At 40.6% G+C, this 17,248-nt stretch overlaps 1 protein-coding gene across 4 annotated transcripts; it reads right to left on the bottom strand.

The window, feature by feature from the left end:
- Positions 1 to 359: 359 nt before the first annotated feature.
- Positions 360 to 15,190, bottom strand: LOC131256827 (ubiquitin carboxyl-terminal hydrolase 18-like). 4 transcript variants are annotated; one of them, XM_058257877.1, is made up of 11 exons: positions 14,736 to 15,190; positions 7,936 to 8,143; positions 7,727 to 7,824; positions 7,270 to 7,355; positions 7,007 to 7,169; positions 6,695 to 6,818; positions 4,984 to 5,141; positions 3,695 to 3,779; positions 3,402 to 3,614; positions 3,248 to 3,309; positions 360 to 2,429 (listed from the first exon to the last, which is right to left on the bottom strand). In XM_058257877.1, the coding sequence occupies exons 1-11, from the start codon at positions 15,011 to 15,013 to the stop codon at positions 725 to 727; spliced, it is 3,180 nt and encodes a 1,059-aa protein (XP_058113860.1). In that variant the 5' UTR covers positions 15,014 to 15,190; the 3' UTR covers positions 360 to 724. The 4 variants fall into 4 exon arrangements, with proteins under 4 accessions (XP_058113860.1, XP_058113862.1, XP_058113861.1 ...); XM_058257879.1 differs by having other exon boundaries at positions 7,936 to 8,172; positions 14,736 to 14,895; XM_058257878.1 differs by lacking the exon at positions 7,270 to 7,355 and having other exon boundaries at positions 7,734 to 7,824.
- Positions 15,191 to 17,248: the final 2,058 nt, after the last annotated feature.

Here is a 17,248-nt window from a genome sequence, read left to right as displayed (position 1 = left end):
CAAAACTGATAGACAGTGTGGATAAAACACATACATCATGGTTGGACCCACAGAGCTTTGACACCAGCTAGCTAGCTCGTGTTGTGGTCACTAGCCAAACCGCCAGGGCAAAAAAACAAAAACTCATTATCATTTGTCATTGGTCTGTCAATGGGTAGATTTGGGCCCACATCGGTTCTGATGTTCTTAACAGTCACCAAAGAATCTGGGTCATTTCAGATCGATATAGCCGTATAAATAATGGACCGAACTGGTACGTATCATGGGTGATAAGTTCGGTATTGGACTATATTTTTAAACCATGCTTTCAATCCAGATTTATCTGGTGGTCCACAATGCCAACATCTATACCAAGAAAATGAAAACCAAAAGACTTTGATTTTGGTATCAATCTATTATTCTATTCTGAAGAGGGGAAAAGAAAGGAAGCTACGAAATGAAAACCCAATATGGGACTATTTATAGTTTGGAAAACATGGAATAGGAGCTTATGGGCTTCTACAATAATGAAAACCCATAAGGGCTCAAATCCACCACTTTTTCTTTCTTTTTCCTATTTGTAGTGGGACCATGAAAAAAAAAATTTGAATAAGGGGGAAAGAATGCACCTTAAATCATCAAATGATAAGGCCAGCCTGCCAATGTTCTTTGATCCTTTGAATCTCCAAATCCAGCAGGTCACAGCCCATGTCTCTTCTCCTTCCATCTCCTTCTCGATTTGACTCTAGAAACAACCATGCTCATGTCTCTGCCGTTTGCAATTTATATAGCCATCTCTGTCGCTTTCTTGGGAAGTAGTGGGCCCCAAATCATGATTGCAAATCATGCTTCCATTGGCATTGCTGCTGTTTGTAAGATTAAAGGAATCACAGACAGCTCCGCCTGGATTTTTTCTCACTGCTTCAGAGTTCTTATGCGACTTCTTTCTCGGCGGATTGTTAAGAAAACCTGGGGAAATCAATGGCTTTCCGTGGTCCAAAGTGACACCCTTTCCATTTTCACAGATGGGGGTTGATGTAGTATCGTGCTTGTAAACCCCACTTCCATTTTGATCAGCAATGAGTGGACCAACCCATCCATTGCAGTTGGTTTCAACCTTCATGGGATGAACGGCTTTGGCATGTTCCTCAGCTTTCTCGTCGACATTCAGAGGTTTCTTGGAAGACAAAGACAGATCATTGCCATCCCCACCAAGTGTCTCAAGTCCCACATCACAGCTGTAAACCTTACTGCCTTTTTTATCAGAAAAGGTTGGTTCAGCACATCCGTTACAGTCAGGATATTGGGGCCCATCTATAGGAGTTTCTCTATCAGGTGCCTCAACTTCACTCAGAAACCTCTTCTCATGGTTTCCACACATCATCATTTCCAAACTATCATGATCGTCACTACCATTACTATGGTTTTGATGAGCAGAAACATTTTCGGAAACCCCACTGCATTTGCATTTGCTATCGACTGTGCAGGAACAGCCAACTTCAGCAACTTCTGCAAAACCATTGCTGCTTCTCTCGACCATGCAGGAATGACCGTATTCAACTGTTTCCAATTGGGTCTTCCCACCTTTCTCCATGGACTTCTTTCTGCCACTAACAGATGTATCTCCACACAGTGTTGAGACTTCAAGTGCTGCATTCTCAGCTGCCTGGAAAACCTTCTGTGAGATAGTAATTGCAGTTCTTGAAAATGATGGATCGCAGATCATCGCTGCTCCATCTGAACTTGTGAAGCTAGAAAGATTTGCTTCATCTGGGGAGTTTGGAAATGAGGTTAAAGCATCAGGAGAATCATCAGATGATGCCTCAGACTTCTGGTTGATGATACAGTCGTTTGATGAGGATTCTGGTAGCAGGAACCCTCCATCCCAATTGATCCTTATGACATTTTCATCTTCGGAACTTCTATTTGCCATAGAACGAGTGTTGGGTTCTCGGCATTCAGCTGTAGGCCCGATGGATGGTGACAGCTCGCTAGATGAAGCTGAATCAGCGGAAACTAAATGCATAAGCTCAGCAGATGAGGCATGAGAGCAGTGATTCCAATTCCCTAGTTCAAGATCCACAGACCCTGAGCAACTTGGCGAGTAACCCAACCCTATGTCGTTTCGAGCTTCTCTCACAGGCTCAGAAATAACCTTGATGGCATTGGAAAAATCCATATCCTCAGGTTCTTCTCTTATGTTTACAGGAACTATTTCGGCAGGACCAGTTGACTGCAGCTCAGTGTCAGAATCGGTTGACTGCAGTTCAGTGTCAGAAGAGAAGCAGCAAGAAGCACTAACAGGGTTCACTGGCTGAGCAAAGTCAGATGATTCAACAGATTCGACCGAAGCCTGGAATGCTTCTTCGGCCACCTCTGCTGACTCTTTTTCCTCCTCCCATTCAGCTTCCAGGGGCTTGGGCTTATCACCAGGCTGCCTCGCAGATATCCTGTCCAACAGCAGAAAAATATGCAAAAGTCAATCGTTTGAAGCATCCACTATGTTCATGCAGACCCACATGCATGAGCGAGTTGCCCATATGCACATGGTAAATCTAAACATGAAAGCCAAAAGAATATATTACAGCAGAAGGGGGTGGAGATTCTTAAAACAAATAATCAGAACCTTGGATCAAGTGAGTAAGGCAAACAAGTAAAAAGGACTCAAAAAGGGATGTAAAAGCAAAAGATATCCATTTATGTAAATTTTAAAAAATAATAATAATAATAATAACAATAATAATAATAATAGTAATCATGGATTGGAGGAATCTATACAAAAACAGATTACAATCATTTCAATTTTTTTACAACTATTTTGTGTCTAGAGGAATGTTACTGTGAGCCACACACTTCATGCAGTTAGAAGTGTCCAGTAAATCATCACCTCCATACACATGGCGTTTTTGTATGGTGATCAGAAGCAATGATTTCACCGGCTATCACGTGGACAAGCCGTGGCTAAAATTTCCACATAAGTGGACTATATTGACCCTCCAATCACCATACAGAACCGGACCTGACATGGTTGAGCACAAAAAAAAAAAAAAAAACCAATGGTCCATGTCGATGGAAAACTCATGAATGTTGAATGGTTAGGATAGTCCAACCACAGCCACTTTTTGGGGCGGCAGTGGCCCATTCACATGGCGGCCCACCAAATCAATGGGCCCAATTGGCACTCACCATATGTACAGTGGAAGTGTGCTCTCATAATAACATTTCTCCTATTTTTATGGAATATGGGAAGGAAGATGAAGAACCCTGCCTGCTATATAGAAGCATATAAGCTCCCTGAGAAAGTACCTCCTCCACTTCAACTTTCATGACCTGAGATGCATAATCAGTGAAGTTACAGCAGGACTAAAAGGCTCAAGAAACATACACCTGATAAAAATAAAATTTATTGAATGAGAGACTACCTTACAGTCATCAATCCGATACCAGTTCCCACTGAAATCCTTGGTATAGCAAATGTAATGGCCAAAATATGAAGCATTCAGCATGTCTACATGGACAACAACAGCATAAAGCTTGTATACATCGGCACCATCTCCTGCTTCACTCATGTATGGACCGAGATCTAAAGTCTCTGGAAAAGTCACTCTCTTGTTCAATTTACCAAACCTCCCACTCTGCATGATGCATAACAATCAGAAACTACACATTAGGAGACAACGATTACATAAAACATAGGAGATGTTGTGGTTAGAACCTGAAATCTCTTGAGAGCGATGGTTAGGATATTTGGAGCCTGATAAATAGTGAGCCGCTTCCATGCCTTGACATAATCACAACATCTGCAAATGGGTAAAGGAACAAATACCCAAAAATGGAATTACGATTTGCAGAAGCAAACCAAAAGTTCATTCTCAGCAAGGAACTATATGATCCTGTGCTCGAGGACATCCACAGCAGGTTTCCTGTTTGTACAAGTGCCACCCAAGGTTCAGTGATCCAGGCTGTTGATGTGATGGACCCCACGCTGGATGGACCTTGCTCCAAAAATCTCCCAGACCAGAAGATCCTGGCCATCCAATATTTAGACTCATCTCGTTTATATATGGACCATTGTTGTGTTTCTTTCCTTGACTATAATCTTTGGGTTAACGATTGAAGGGTTGGGATTAACATATCAAGAAGACTTTGGGGGCGTGATCCATCCAATGCAGGGCAATCACATCAACAATCTGGATCACCCACTTATACAAATTGAGGACCAGAGGATACTACACATTTCCTCTAGAGAAGAATCATATAAGGCCTCATCTATAACATGAACAAGTATAAAGCACAGAATTCTAATTTCTAAGGAAATATGCTGTAATTCACTTAAGTTGGCTATGGATCCATTTCTAGCAAACACAAACCAGATGTGGTGATGCTTCAAGATTCAAAACTTGGAGGAGCTTCCTAGCTACAAGATATGATTGGATAATAAGTTATGCTTAGTAAAATTGGCCTAAGAAGAAGAAGGCTTTCAGGTGATGTACAAACTGGAAAATGCTGCTGTTCCAAGAAGGCTCAACAGGTTTCACATTTCTACTGATAGGGAACAACAGCCCTTTCAAGCAGTCATCCCTTTTTGTTAAAAATTAACAGCAGCTCCTCATGCAGTATGAGGATTTCGACATCAAATAGAGAGTGTGCTTCTTTCCATTCCTCATGAGCCACTCATGTTGCTGAAACAAGAGATGAAATCAATATTCCTCCTTTTCCTCAATAAGTTGATGGCTTCACACCACTAGGATGCTCTGAACAAACTTTGAGTACATGTAGCATACACCAAAGCTAAAATCTTAACCCGAGATATCTTCCTAACTGTTAAGCTAGCTAGTTCTATAGTGTTTGAGAATTTTGAGAATACCTGGTTATGCATTTTAATGCATTTAATAGGAAGCAAAAATCCAAGAAATAAGTTCATAGAAGAGGGGAAAAAAAGGCTAGTGTGCATAGAAAATACACAGTTTAAAGATACATAATGTTATAAAGAAGCATGAATACCGGTCACATTTATACATGTTTTCCCCATCAAGCCATTCCTTAACTGTGAACTGGTCTAGGCAATCCTCTAAAGAAGCAGCATCTCCTTGAATTTCAACAGTTAAATCCATCATATTCTCATAACGATGAGAGATCTTATTGCACTTTGTGCATATAACCTACAAATAAAACCGAATCTGTAAGAGGATGCCCAAGAACATAATTCAACAGAAATTAAAAGATTTAGAAGGAAAAATATGAATTTATTTTGATCTATAAAATATCCATGCAGGAAGGCCTACTTGTTTCTGTACATGATGATAAACTTCATTAGAATAGTAATACAAGACAGCAACAGTTACCAAATTCATAGTCCAGCAACGAATTCTGGAGTGTTTTTTTTTTTTTTTTAAAACACTCAAAAGGACTATTTACCTGATAAGATCATTTGAGAAACTTTTACCTAATAAGATCATTTGAGAAACTTAAGGAGTGTTTCATGAAAAAAAAAAAAAAAAAAAACAGTTTCCAAGAAATAGACGTTGCTCTTCCTCCTTACCAAATCAATGACTTCTCTCTAGGGATAGGGTTTGATGGGGAAGGAGGAAAGAGGTTTCAGCAATGAACCCCAAAAGAAAATGTTCAGCATCAAAATACAAAATATCAGACTCAGTCATCTGCCCTAATCCTTCCCATAGGGGAGTCATCAAATCATCCAAGCCCATATGCTGTGATGACTTGACTCACAATTCAGGAGTTTATTTGAAGAAGATTTCAGAGAGATGGAAAACAAAGAAAACTTGCAACTTTCATGTTTCAGCATCAAAATACAAATATTGGACTCAATCATCTGCCCTAATCCTTCCCATAGGAGTCATCCAATCAAATAAGACCATGTGCTTGTGACGACTTGACTCGCAATTCAGGATTTAACTAGCAGAAGACCCCAGAGATATAAAACATAGACAGCTTACAACTTTCATGTTTCAGCATCAAAACACAAAAATATCAGACTCAGTCATCAGTCCTAATCCTTCCCATAGGGGAGTCATCCAATCACCTAATCCCATATGCCTCTGATGACTTTACTCACAATTCAGAAGTTAAATCACAAGACCCCAGAGAGATGGAAAACAAAGACAGCTTAGAACTTTCATGTTTCAGTATCAAAATACAAAAAAATATCAGACTTGGTCATCTGCCCTAATCCTTTCCACAGGGGAGTCATCCAATTACCTCAGTCCATGTGCCTGTAACTACATGACTCACAATTCAGTAGTTTTATTCACAAAAGAACCCACGGAGACGGAAAACAAAAACAGCTTATAACATGTTTCAGCATCAAACGAAGAAAATATGGGACTCGTCATCTGGCCTCATCTATAGGAGAGTCATCCAATAATCCTGGCCCAATTAAGGAGTTTATTCCAGGAGTCCACGCACTATGCAAGTGATGAACAAGAAATCATTTTAGAGCTGCAACCAGTCATTACTCATAGAGATTTAGTGGAGCATATCTCCTTAAGCAGCAACAGCCACAGCAATTTTTTTGGAATTAGTTCACATAGGCATATGCTGAATTTCAAATTTCCTTTTTAATTCGAATCAGATCCACAAAAAACTGTGCTTCCTTCAGAATCGTTTAACAGCAACGTCCACATATGGAAGATAGCAGACAACTACTAAGGAAAGAAGCAAGATGTGGAAATATTAGGAGAAAATAAGAAGTTGCCTGTGACTGGAGGTGGCCACCAAATATATGTTGAATGAGGGTTGTCTCTTGAGTGCTAAGATCCAGGACCTTCTCTCCTCCAAACTCATCGAGGCAAACTGACTGCATTGTATCGATCGCAAACCTACAAAATGTAAAATATGATGAACTGAAATTTGTGGCATATAAATTTTAAATCAACCCAAACAGCTCACGGTAAAAGATGTACATTTCTTCTTGCTCACAGTAAAAGATCAATTATGAAAATTCAGTTAGAGAAATATTTCAAATGCCAAATGAACAAAAATGCCGATGAACCAGAAGTAAAGGTACCTCATGAACTCATGAGCATCCTCTTGTTTTCCATAGCCAAGATTACCACCAATATTAGGTAATCGAGAAAGAATATTAATTGGGGAGAAGGGATGCAGACTCTGGCTCACTTTATGAACATGACACTGAAGTTCACATAAGAAGCACCAATCATTCCGATTGCCTGAAGAACAACAAAGATCAATGTGTAAGCTAGGCAAGGCAACAGTTCGCATGCTATCTAATAAAAATGATGAATAAATTGGTTGACATTATGTATTTACATTCTCCTGAGTGGCCTTTCTCCAACAGGTAGGCAACAAGTGGCCGTGTGCATGTAAGACATTGTAAAACAACATTGGCAAAACAGCTGCACAGGAAAAGCAGTTGAGAATTAAAGGGAAAAAAAAAAGGACGACGAATTTAAGTGCCTAATGATTCACTGTTTTTTCCTTTTGAACTTGATGGAATAGGTTAAAACTATAGTTGAACGAAGCATGAAGGAAAGTGGCAACAAATTCGGGTGCAAGAGTGGGGAAGCGTCTCTTTCAAAATGTAAACAAGTATGTGTATGTGTAGAGAGAGAGAGAGAGAGAGAGAGAGAGAGAGAGTCCAAAGTGGGAGTAGCATGTAGTTAGAAGGAGAGTAGCTTGTATTTAGAAGGATCCTGCAAATAAGGTTCAAACTAAGACCCAGAGAACTAAGACACCAAGATCTTGATAGTGTGCATGCTACTCAAACCTGTTACCACAATTTAGAAGCCCGCAAGGTGGGAACCATGGACACCCTGGATTGTCCCAGTTAAACAGTTTCACAAATTCATCGTATGGGAAAAGAACCTGCAACAGAAATAGGGCAATTCATGTATCTGATTGTACGAGAATGAACTATATGCACCTTACAAAAGCACTAAATTATATTTTGAGAAGAGAAAATGGTCATTCAGTCACCTTCTTTGGTTGTTGGAGTACATTACACGTTCCACGGCCAGGCACTGGTGAAGCTGTACTACTAAAAATATCAGCCCATCCAGAAGCTTTCCTCCTTTCACAGTTACTACTGTCAGATTTTATTGAACCTATATTGCGTAATAACCTTAATTCCTTACATTCTAATTTGTGATCTGCTTTCCAATGCTTTGACTGGCATGTGGGAGAGCTGAGAATAACAAGAGAGACCTTTTTAAGCTTCAAGTTACAAAAAAACAAACAGTTATAAGTTAAAAACCACAACTTCTGATAGCAGGTGTGGCGATAATGATATTAACCAAAGGGAAAATTATCAGAAGGAAAAAATTTATACCAAGGGGGGTATATAAAGTAACTATAAAGAAAACCTGCATCAGATTACTGACCAGCTGCCCCCCTCTTTTTTTCACACACACACCCTCACAACCGCACACCACAATGTGTACTGACCAGCCACTGCTGACATCACAATAAAACCCAAAAAAAGACAAATACAGGGCCTTGCTCAGATGCACAATTGAATTGCATCACGAACATTCAGTTTAATTAGGTGGAATGGTTACAACTAATGATGTTTCCTAGCATTCGTGATGTAGGACATGAAAATTAAATATGATATGCAAGACCTCAGGTTTTAGATCATATTAATTCAAAACAATCACATAATAATTCCACATCCTACACAAAAGCTCCAGCATTCAAACAAGGGGTCTACACAGGCTAGGGCTGGATCTGTAAAAAATTATAAATCAATCGATGCTCAAAGATAAGTAATAATCATCCACACATGCACAGCAATCAGTCCCTAATCCAAGGGATTCACCAATTTCAATTCAAGGAACCCTAGGGTGAGAAAATGAGCAAATAAATTAAGGATGATGCAATCTAGGGTTAGGGTTAATGAAAAACAAGTATGAGATGGTAAAATAAGAAGAAAACCTGAACCGGAAGACAGTTCCCGCGCGCAGACAGTGGACTAGGCCTAACACACATTCACAGGGGCCTGGCCGCACGTGCGAGGGGGCGCCTATTTATAAGAAAAAACCTATATCCCAAACTCACGCCATGTGCGCAACCTATTACTTGGTGATGAAGAAAACCAAAATAAAAACTAATTAAAGAAATCTAATCCATCCATGATATTCTAAATAACATTATTAAGCAAAACCTAAAATATAAGATCAATTAGACTAATGGGCCACGATCATGAGATCCCATAATGCGCTTTACTTGACTATCGGGCCCACTCCAACGAACTAAAACTCCGTCTTCTAACTAGAAGGCCCTCTTTGGATGTCGTTATCGATCCAGATCAACAGCAGGGCCCTCCTTCTCCTGGCATACGTGCATAGGGGGAGCGGCGTGCGTGTGCGTGTGCATGTGCACATGATGTCCCCATCAATTCATCATGAGAAAGTAGCCTAGGAATGTTTGTTTGAATTCCTTTCAAGTCTAGCTTAAATGAAACATAATTGCAATTTGGACCACTAAACCTCAATCCTAATTCCTAATGCAACAGTAGAATTTTCGCTTTATCATATCACATCAATGTTGCATCCAAACACAGGCAAAACTCGGTATCCATATCTCATTAAAAACCAAGGTTTTGATGCATTGTATCAATCACTACCAATACCGAAACATATCGCCCTTCTTGGCCGATAAGGGCCAATGCACACATATGCGGCCCATCCACAGTGGAACAGGTAAACAAACGGTCTGATTTGCTCTATTTATGACTTTTCATGATTTGTACTGTTTATAATTTAAAAAAAAATAATAATAATAAAATAAAATAAAATAAAAAAATTGACAACATAGGGTGTCCCCGCCCCATTTTGAGGCGAGACTATTCCCTGCAGATGCACGAAATCAGATTGGTTACTTCATATAGGATGCTTCATATGCAAGCACTTACAAATTATACAAGTAGCATATAGTATATAAAATTAAATCATCAACATTGTGGAAACCAGCGTCGCTAAGTCTCAAGTCCTAAAATCAGATTGGTTGAGCAATCCTAAGTTCCTAACTCTAATTCGTGGACGCTTGTTGGGCGCATATTATGAATCATTCATATGGCATATAAACATCACCTAGGCCCCACAAACATCTATTTTCTTCTATATGTGGGCATCGGTCCCCATTGTTGCTTGTCTTGTAGCCCACCCGAGTTGTTGATTGGCCCATTCTTCCAGAACAAACATGCAAGGGAGAATCTGATAGACGGGGGGATTTTAGATTTACACCACAGTAAGCCTCACACAGCTGACACTAAAACTCAAAGAAAAGACATGTCACACTCAAACTTATCCAGTTGAATCATTCCAACTCAGACTAAAGGGACCAAATCGGCCAATTCAAACCCGAGTCGGGTTGGTTCACATCAAAGTTGCTGTAAAGATGCGGTAGTACCGGATCGTCAAGTACCGAAACCACCAGCACATATCGTGCAATAAGTACCGATTTCAGCCGATCCTTTAAACCTTGCGTCAAACAGTCTTCACATCCCAAATTCATACTGCAAACATCCCAACCTTCATGGGGATGTTAGCAATTTCCCCAAACTTTTTAAGTGGCACACAGCATGACCTATTGTTGATCTGAACCATTCATTCAATCATACAACTAGGAGCAAGATGTGGTGCAAAAATCATGCTGATTGAGTGATCCTAACCAATTTGTTACAACCATCTGTCGGTTACAAACCATAATCGCATGGTCAGAATCATCACACCAAAGTATTACTTTAAAATCATAAGAAATGCAACGTGGGATTTATCTACTAGATGTTTAGAGAAGATGATTGGACCTATTTTGTTTCCCCGGTCATCTTGACTATCCACTTTCATGCTATTGATCAGATCAACAATAGTTTACCTCGAGTGCCATTTAAAATGTTGGTGGATGTGCTAACATTCCATGAAGGTGGGGCATTAGCAAAACCCATATATGTGTGTGTGACACGCATGCACACGACTAGATATACATCCAACTAGTTGGCCAATGGGGCCCACCATAGTGTTTGTATGACATCTCGCTCATCTAGCAAAGTTGTCAAGCAAAGTTGTCCCACCATGCAAATGGGATACCCTAAATATGATAACACAATAGAAAACAATGAACAACCACCCAAAAAACTCCACATTCCCACGAGGCACATCTAATGGTTGGATCAACATAATTTTGGGGCATCCAATTTTCATGGTGGGACAACCTTGCTGGACAAGTGAGATGTCATACAAGCACATGCAAAGTCGGATTTATCTACTAGACATTTTGAGATGATGATTGGACCTATTTTGTTTACCCGGTCATCTTAATTGCCCACTTTTATGCTATTGATCAGATCGACAATAGGTCACCCCGTGTGTCATTTAAAATGTTAGCATATGTTACTAAAGTTCCATGCCCCCCCATAGGCACACAATAGAAAACAATGAACAACCAAAAAACTCTTCATTCATGTTGGTCACATCTAAGGGTTAGGTCAACCTAATTTCTGGGGCATCCAATTTTCATGGTGGGATAACCTTGGTGGATGGGTGAGATGTCATACAAACACCATGATAGGCCCCACACGCCAACTAGTTGTATGTGAGCATTTCTTTATCTATCTATGTGAGTTGAATTATTGGTTTTGAGTGTTGATATTTGGGTTTTAGTTGAAGTGTTCAACTGTGTGTGTACACGCGCACATGTGTATGGTTGTGTGTGTGTGTGTGTGTGTGTGTGTGTGTGGAAAAGGTACTATGAGGTCAACCTCCTTGGAGCTCCCCATGAGGTCGAGCTTTATGGGCCCCACCATGATGTGTTGTGTTGGATTTATGCTTTAGAAAACCAATGTGCGCCCTAATCCACTGGCCTTATGGAAGTGATAAGGCCAGTTATTGATCTTAATGACCATGGGTCCTTTTGGACAAGTGAGATATGCTTTAACTAATATCTAATGCCGCCTTAAACTTATATGAACAAAAGTTATGTAACAAGTGATTCATCTATAGTCGTTGGGAACTTGAGATTGGACATAGTGGTCATATACCGAGGAGACTTGTGGTGCATGGATCTCAATATTTTGATGTGTTATGACCGTCACAAATGCTTACAACATATGTGAGCATCATTCTATGAGACATACGGTCATTCTGTGTGATGAGACTGACTTGGGTCGTGATGAACGTTCTCCACCATCGGGAGCCGATTTGGAGTTGGTTATGTTTACGCCCTTACCTTACAATTACCCATGAGTGTAAGTGTGCCATAGATATAAAATTCTAGTATTAGACCTGTTGACACTTGCATTGGAGGATCAAGTTCAAGTCAATAGTCTAAGGGCCCATTAGCCTAGATTATGATCATAGTGATCAAGGACTTGATGTTGCACGAAAGATAATCAATCTTTATACCTGAATGCGTGTAAAGATCATGAACTTAAGTAGGTGGCTTTGGCTTCACTTTAAGAGGTTTCCTAAAGGGAACTAAAAGTTGGTGATGTTGGGTACATCCATCAGGGTTCATTGATTTTTGTTCAAGTCAACATGAGATCCACTAGATATACGTAGAGACCTATTTATGGCTTGGATTTTATTATATTAGAGATGTATCGAATGGTTTTTCCACCGGGCCCAATACTTAAAAGGTTTTAATCGACTTTAAGAGGTTTTTCAAGCATTAAAGTTTTACTTTAACCGTAAATTGCTTTAATCATACCAGATGATAACTTATGGCCCAGATCTAATGGTCTACTAGTTGATCAGCATGGGTAGATCTATGAAAGATGGCCTAAACAATAAAAGGATTAGATCACAAGTATGTGCATGGACAAGATAGTTTAACGAACTTCACTCACAATCCGATACCTAGAGAAAACCCTAGGCACCCCTCTCCCCAAACGTCACTTGGAGAGAGAGAGAGAGAGAGAGAGAGAGAGAGAGAGAGAGAGAGAGTTTAATTCCCTTCCCATCTTCCATCACCTTCTCTTCTCCTTCACGTGTGTGATGCGTGTGTGCTCCACCTTGTATATGGTGTGAGTCTCCCACAGCCTCTACCAGAAGAGTAGACAGCAATTTTCTCACATCTCTCGCCTGAGATAGATCGGGGAATGACCTCTTCCGTTAGGGAATCAACATCAATAAAATCATCGTGGAAAAAGTGTGCAACAATTCAATTGTATAAGGTAAGATATCCCCCCTTCATCCTTAACTTTGATCTTTTAGAAATCTGATATTATCGCAAATGGGGATTCCAAGAGGAATGTTAAATTGGATATTCAGAATATGTTGTGTTTGGACCCAAAAATCCAACAGTCATCCATCCACACCAGCAACCAGATGCACCCTTCCATTGTAGGTCATGGCCCTAAAAATTGGCCAGCACAAACAACGGTTAAGAGCATGGTGTGCCGTAAAGGCCGTCACGTAAAGGTAACGATAGCAACCGTTACGTGTTACGGGGTAGTAACGGGGATAACAACCATAATGGAAAAAAATGACCCATAATTCCCGCTAATGGCACGTTACATCCCCTATAAAGGCCATAACAGCCCCATAATGGTCTATTACGGGGCAGATACAAGTTTTTCATAATTTTTTAATCAATATTACGGGGTAGATACAGGTTTTTCGAGGTTTTTTTTCTTCTTCTTTTTTTTCTTTTTTTTAAAGATTCCGTAACAGCCATTATGCCCTGTATCGTAAAGGTAACGGTGGTGACCGTTATGGCCACTGTTACCATTACAGAACAACCTGGTTAAGAGTAGATCCCCACCCATTGAAACCTTCCTAATTGTTTATAGAGCCCATTGAGATGTGGCTTAGACATCCAGCCCATCTATTGTGTGTCCCACTTGGATAAGAGAGCACACCAAATTTTAGGCCATTCCAAAACTCGGGTGGGCCCTGCCAAGTGCTTTTAGAAGTTTTAGGCATGATTTGAGATGGTGTAGCCCACTTATGCTACAGATACAACTGATTTTTGGGACATCCCATATCCTAAAGGGGACCCGCCAATTGCACAGTGTGGATGTATTACACACATCATGGTGGGGGCCACATAGCTCGACCTCATGGGACTTCATAGTACCTTTTAACGTGCGTGCACACGCACATGAAGCTGAACACTTCAACTAAGAAAACCAAAATATCAACACTCAAACCAATAATTCAACTCAAAAAAAAAAATGAAAAAAAAAAAAAAAAAGACTAATATTTTCCCAAATTCCAATTAAAAACAAAACAAATACCTCAATATATATATATATATATAATGACTAAAGAGTCATTTGGATGGCGGTAAATGGTTTTACGTTGTAAATGATTTACTAGTCACTTGAAGGCTGTAAATGATTTACAGCTTGTCTGTTTGGCTTTAAGTTGTAAATGATTTGCTAGTAAATCATTTTTTTACAGTGTTTGGATAGCATGTAAATGGTAAATAAAATCTGTTTTGTATGCTTTCATTCAAAATAATAGAGCCTTTGCCATCTCCTCGTTTACTAGTAAATGAAATCTCAGCTTTTTGCTAGTAAATGAGAAGGGGGCTTCGCTAGTAAATCATTTACAAGTACTAAATGATTTACTAGCAAACTAGAGCATCCAAACACAAGTAGTAAATGATTTGCAAGTAAATCGTTTACTACTTGCCCCATCTACCACCATCCAAACGACCCCTAATATTTCCCAAATTCCAATTCAAAATAACAGATACAGATAGAGAGAGAGAGAGAGAGAGAGAGAGAGAGAGAGAGAGAGAGAAGGGGGCGGGCAGGGGTAGAGAGATTCTACCAGTATCGGATGGCCTTGCATCCAGAGCACTGCTTGCTGGCCGGGCCGTCGCAGATGAAGCAAGTGTCGCCTCTGCCGCCGCAAGCCAGCATCTGGTTCTGCTGCAGTGGGGCCCGGAATTCGTCGGCAGGTTCTTCACCGTCGAATTCCGCGTCGACGACGAAGTAGCTGGAAGCCGTGGCGTTCAGGAGGTAGAGAAATCCAATGGCGAGGATGAGAGCAGTGAAGATGAATTGCAGAAGGGGCGAGAGATCGAGAAAGAGGCTCGAGACGTGCATCTACGCCTGCTGCTGCCGGTGATTGGAAATGAGAAGGACGCTGTTGTTAGGGTTTTCATTGATTTCGAATTTCGAATATGCCAGAGACTGGCTACTGCTAACCTGCGCCACCCTCTCTCTCACCGAGTGTGTAGGTGTTATTCAAACCTACGCCAGGTGTGGGGTGGCGAAAATCTCTCATCTTCGTTGAGACCGTCTCGAGAACGGATTGGCTACTCTGTCCTGCGTCGGGAAACTAGGTGGAGCCCACCGTGATGTTTGTGAGAAATCCACTCCGTCCATCCATTTCTCAAGATCATGTTAGTACATAGGACCAAAATTGAGGCAGATCCAAAACTTAAGTGGGCCTCAATATAGGAAAAAATTATTATTGAATATCCACCGTTGAAACGTTCATGGGGCGGCATAACTTTTGGATCATGCTAGTTTGTTGTTTTGTAGTTCATCCCAGTAGGAATGACTTTATGAACGGTATGGATGGCATATAAACATCACGGTGGACCCCAGGGAGGTTTCAATGGTAGGAATTTGCCTACACACTTCTTTTCCTTTATTGTGGCCCACTTGAGCTTTTGATCTTCCTTATTTTTGTGTCCATAACCTAACATGATCTGGAAAAACGGACGGATGGGGTGGATTACCCAAAACATCACGGTGGGCCCCACCTACCTTCGCGTCATATAAAGCAATCCTGAAGTGCTCTGCAATACCTGCTTTTCCGTTTTTTTGAAAGATGCTCTGCCGCACCGGAAACGGAGCGGCTACTCACCCCGGCCACTAGCCAATGGCTACTCGTCTGTGGGCCCACCATGACGTTTTTGTTTCATCCATGCGGTCCACCCATTCTTTCAAATCATTTTATGCTATGAGCCCAAAAATGAGGTTGGTCCAAATCTCAAATGGCCCTCGCAGTGTTGATTGAACGTCCACCGTTAAAAACTTCTTGGGGGCCACAAAAGTTTTGGATCAAGCTGATATATTTTGTTTTGCTTTCATCCAAGTCTGTATGATCTAATCAACAGGTTAGATGTCAAATAATCATTACAATGGGCCCTAGGATATTTTTAATGGTGGACATTCAATGACAACTGTTTTCCCATGGTGTGATCGACATGAGGTTTAGATCTAACTAATTTTTGGTATCAAGCCCTAAAATTATCTTTCAAAATAGATGGACGGGGTGGATAAAAAACATACATCATAGTGGGGTCTACATAGCACCGACTATTAGCCACCTGGCTGGTGGCAGCGTCACTAGCCAAACCGCGTGTGTGGGCCCCGCAACTATCCACCTGGCTTGTAGCTGATTTACCCAGTGCTGAAAACAGCGGAAGCGGATTGGCTAGTGTACCTCACAGCAGCTATGTGGCTGATATATTGACGTCCACAAGTTTTGTGGGTCTGATCATGAGGTTTGTGTTATATCCAAACCGTTCATCCATTTGGCGAGCTAGTCTTAAGTCTTGAAACGAAAAATAAGATATATCTAACTATCAAGTGGACCACACTTAAAAAAGCAGTGGGGGATTGAACGTCTACCATTGAAACCCTTTTTGGGGTCACAAAAGTTTTGGATCAATATGAAATTTGTTTTTCCTCTTCATTCAGGTCTTTGTGACCTTATGAACGGCTTGGACGGAAAATAAACATTATGGTGGGCCCTGCAAAATTTTTTAACGGTGAAAATCATTATCTCCACTTCTACTTTTGGTGTGGTCCAGAGGACATTTGTATATGATTCATTTATTTTATAATGCTCCAAAATGATGTCTAAAAATAGATAAACAGTGTAGATATAATAAATACATCACTTTGGGGCCATGTAACTTTGATCTCCATTAATCCATTCGTGCAACTCGGAGCTCGAGGAGCGTCAGTGCTACGTCTTCGCACCACACGTACCTACAGCAGCTATATATAGCTGCTGTGTGGTACACTAGCCAATCCGCTTCCGAAACAACGAGTCTGTGGGCGCCGCACAGATGGAACAATGGAGATGCGATGCCAACCATAGGATTGCATGGGCCCACCATGGTGTTTATCTTTCATCGAAACCGTTAATCAGGTGTAACTCGTCACTATGAAGAAAATATACAAAAATAAGCCTGACAAAAAACTTGTACAGGACACACCGTATGGCTTGGCAGATCTGTAGCAATTTTACGTTTTTCCCTTTGGTATGTCCCATAATAGATTTTTATATGGGTTAGATTTATCTCATCGGTCCAAATAATG

Source organism: Magnolia sinica, chromosome 9 (assembly GCF_029962835.1).
Source record: "Magnolia sinica isolate HGM2019 chromosome 9, MsV1, whole genome shotgun sequence".
In the NCBI taxonomy this organism is placed as follows: domain Eukaryota; kingdom Viridiplantae; phylum Streptophyta; class Magnoliopsida; order Magnoliales; family Magnoliaceae; genus Magnolia; species Magnolia sinica.
Note: the sequence above shows the minus strand (reverse complement) of the source record. Positions and strands in the feature narration are given on the sequence as shown.